Here is a 390-nt window from a genome sequence, read left to right on the forward strand (position 1 = left end):
TGTTGTGCACTGCGCTGCTCTTGCTGTGTTGTGCCTACGGGTGCATTGCAGCTGTTGTGCAGCCGCTACCGCAGAAAGGACAGGGTCCCTGGGATGCGTACGTTGTCTCTGCTCCGAAAACTGTTGATGATGTACCTGAGAAGAAAGACTTTCAACCCATTCGTTTTGCTGTTTCTGCCAAAGAAGTGGATAGGGTGTTAAAGTACTGTAAACAGTGGAAAAAAGATCCTTCGGCTAAAGACGTATATGATAATGAATATGGATTTACACTTGAGGTTGCAAATAGTAGATTCCATTTCTGCAAGGAGGACAGCAAGATGACAGCTGCAAAGAAAAGAATTCTTTTGATGGATGTTCTTCCTGCTGCTCTCAAGTTACACAGTGAACGTC

General features: G+C 44.9%; 1 protein-coding gene across 1 annotated transcript; it reads left to right on the forward strand.

Moving 5' to 3' along the window:
• Positions 1 to 2: 2 nt before the first annotated feature.
• On the forward strand, positions 3 to 389 carry TM35_000311000 (uncharacterized protein; the record flags this gene model as incomplete). Its single annotated transcript, XM_029028581.1, has 1 exon — positions 3 to 389. A coding segment is annotated over one exon (387 nt), but the record flags the coding sequence as incomplete, so codon positions are not given.
• Position 390: the final 1 nt, after the last annotated feature.

This window comes from Trypanosoma theileri, assembly GCF_002087225.1.
Source record: "Trypanosoma theileri isolate Edinburgh chromosome Unknown TM35_Tth_31_V1, whole genome shotgun sequence".
Classification (NCBI taxonomy): domain Eukaryota; phylum Euglenozoa; class Kinetoplastea; order Trypanosomatida; family Trypanosomatidae; genus Trypanosoma; species Trypanosoma theileri.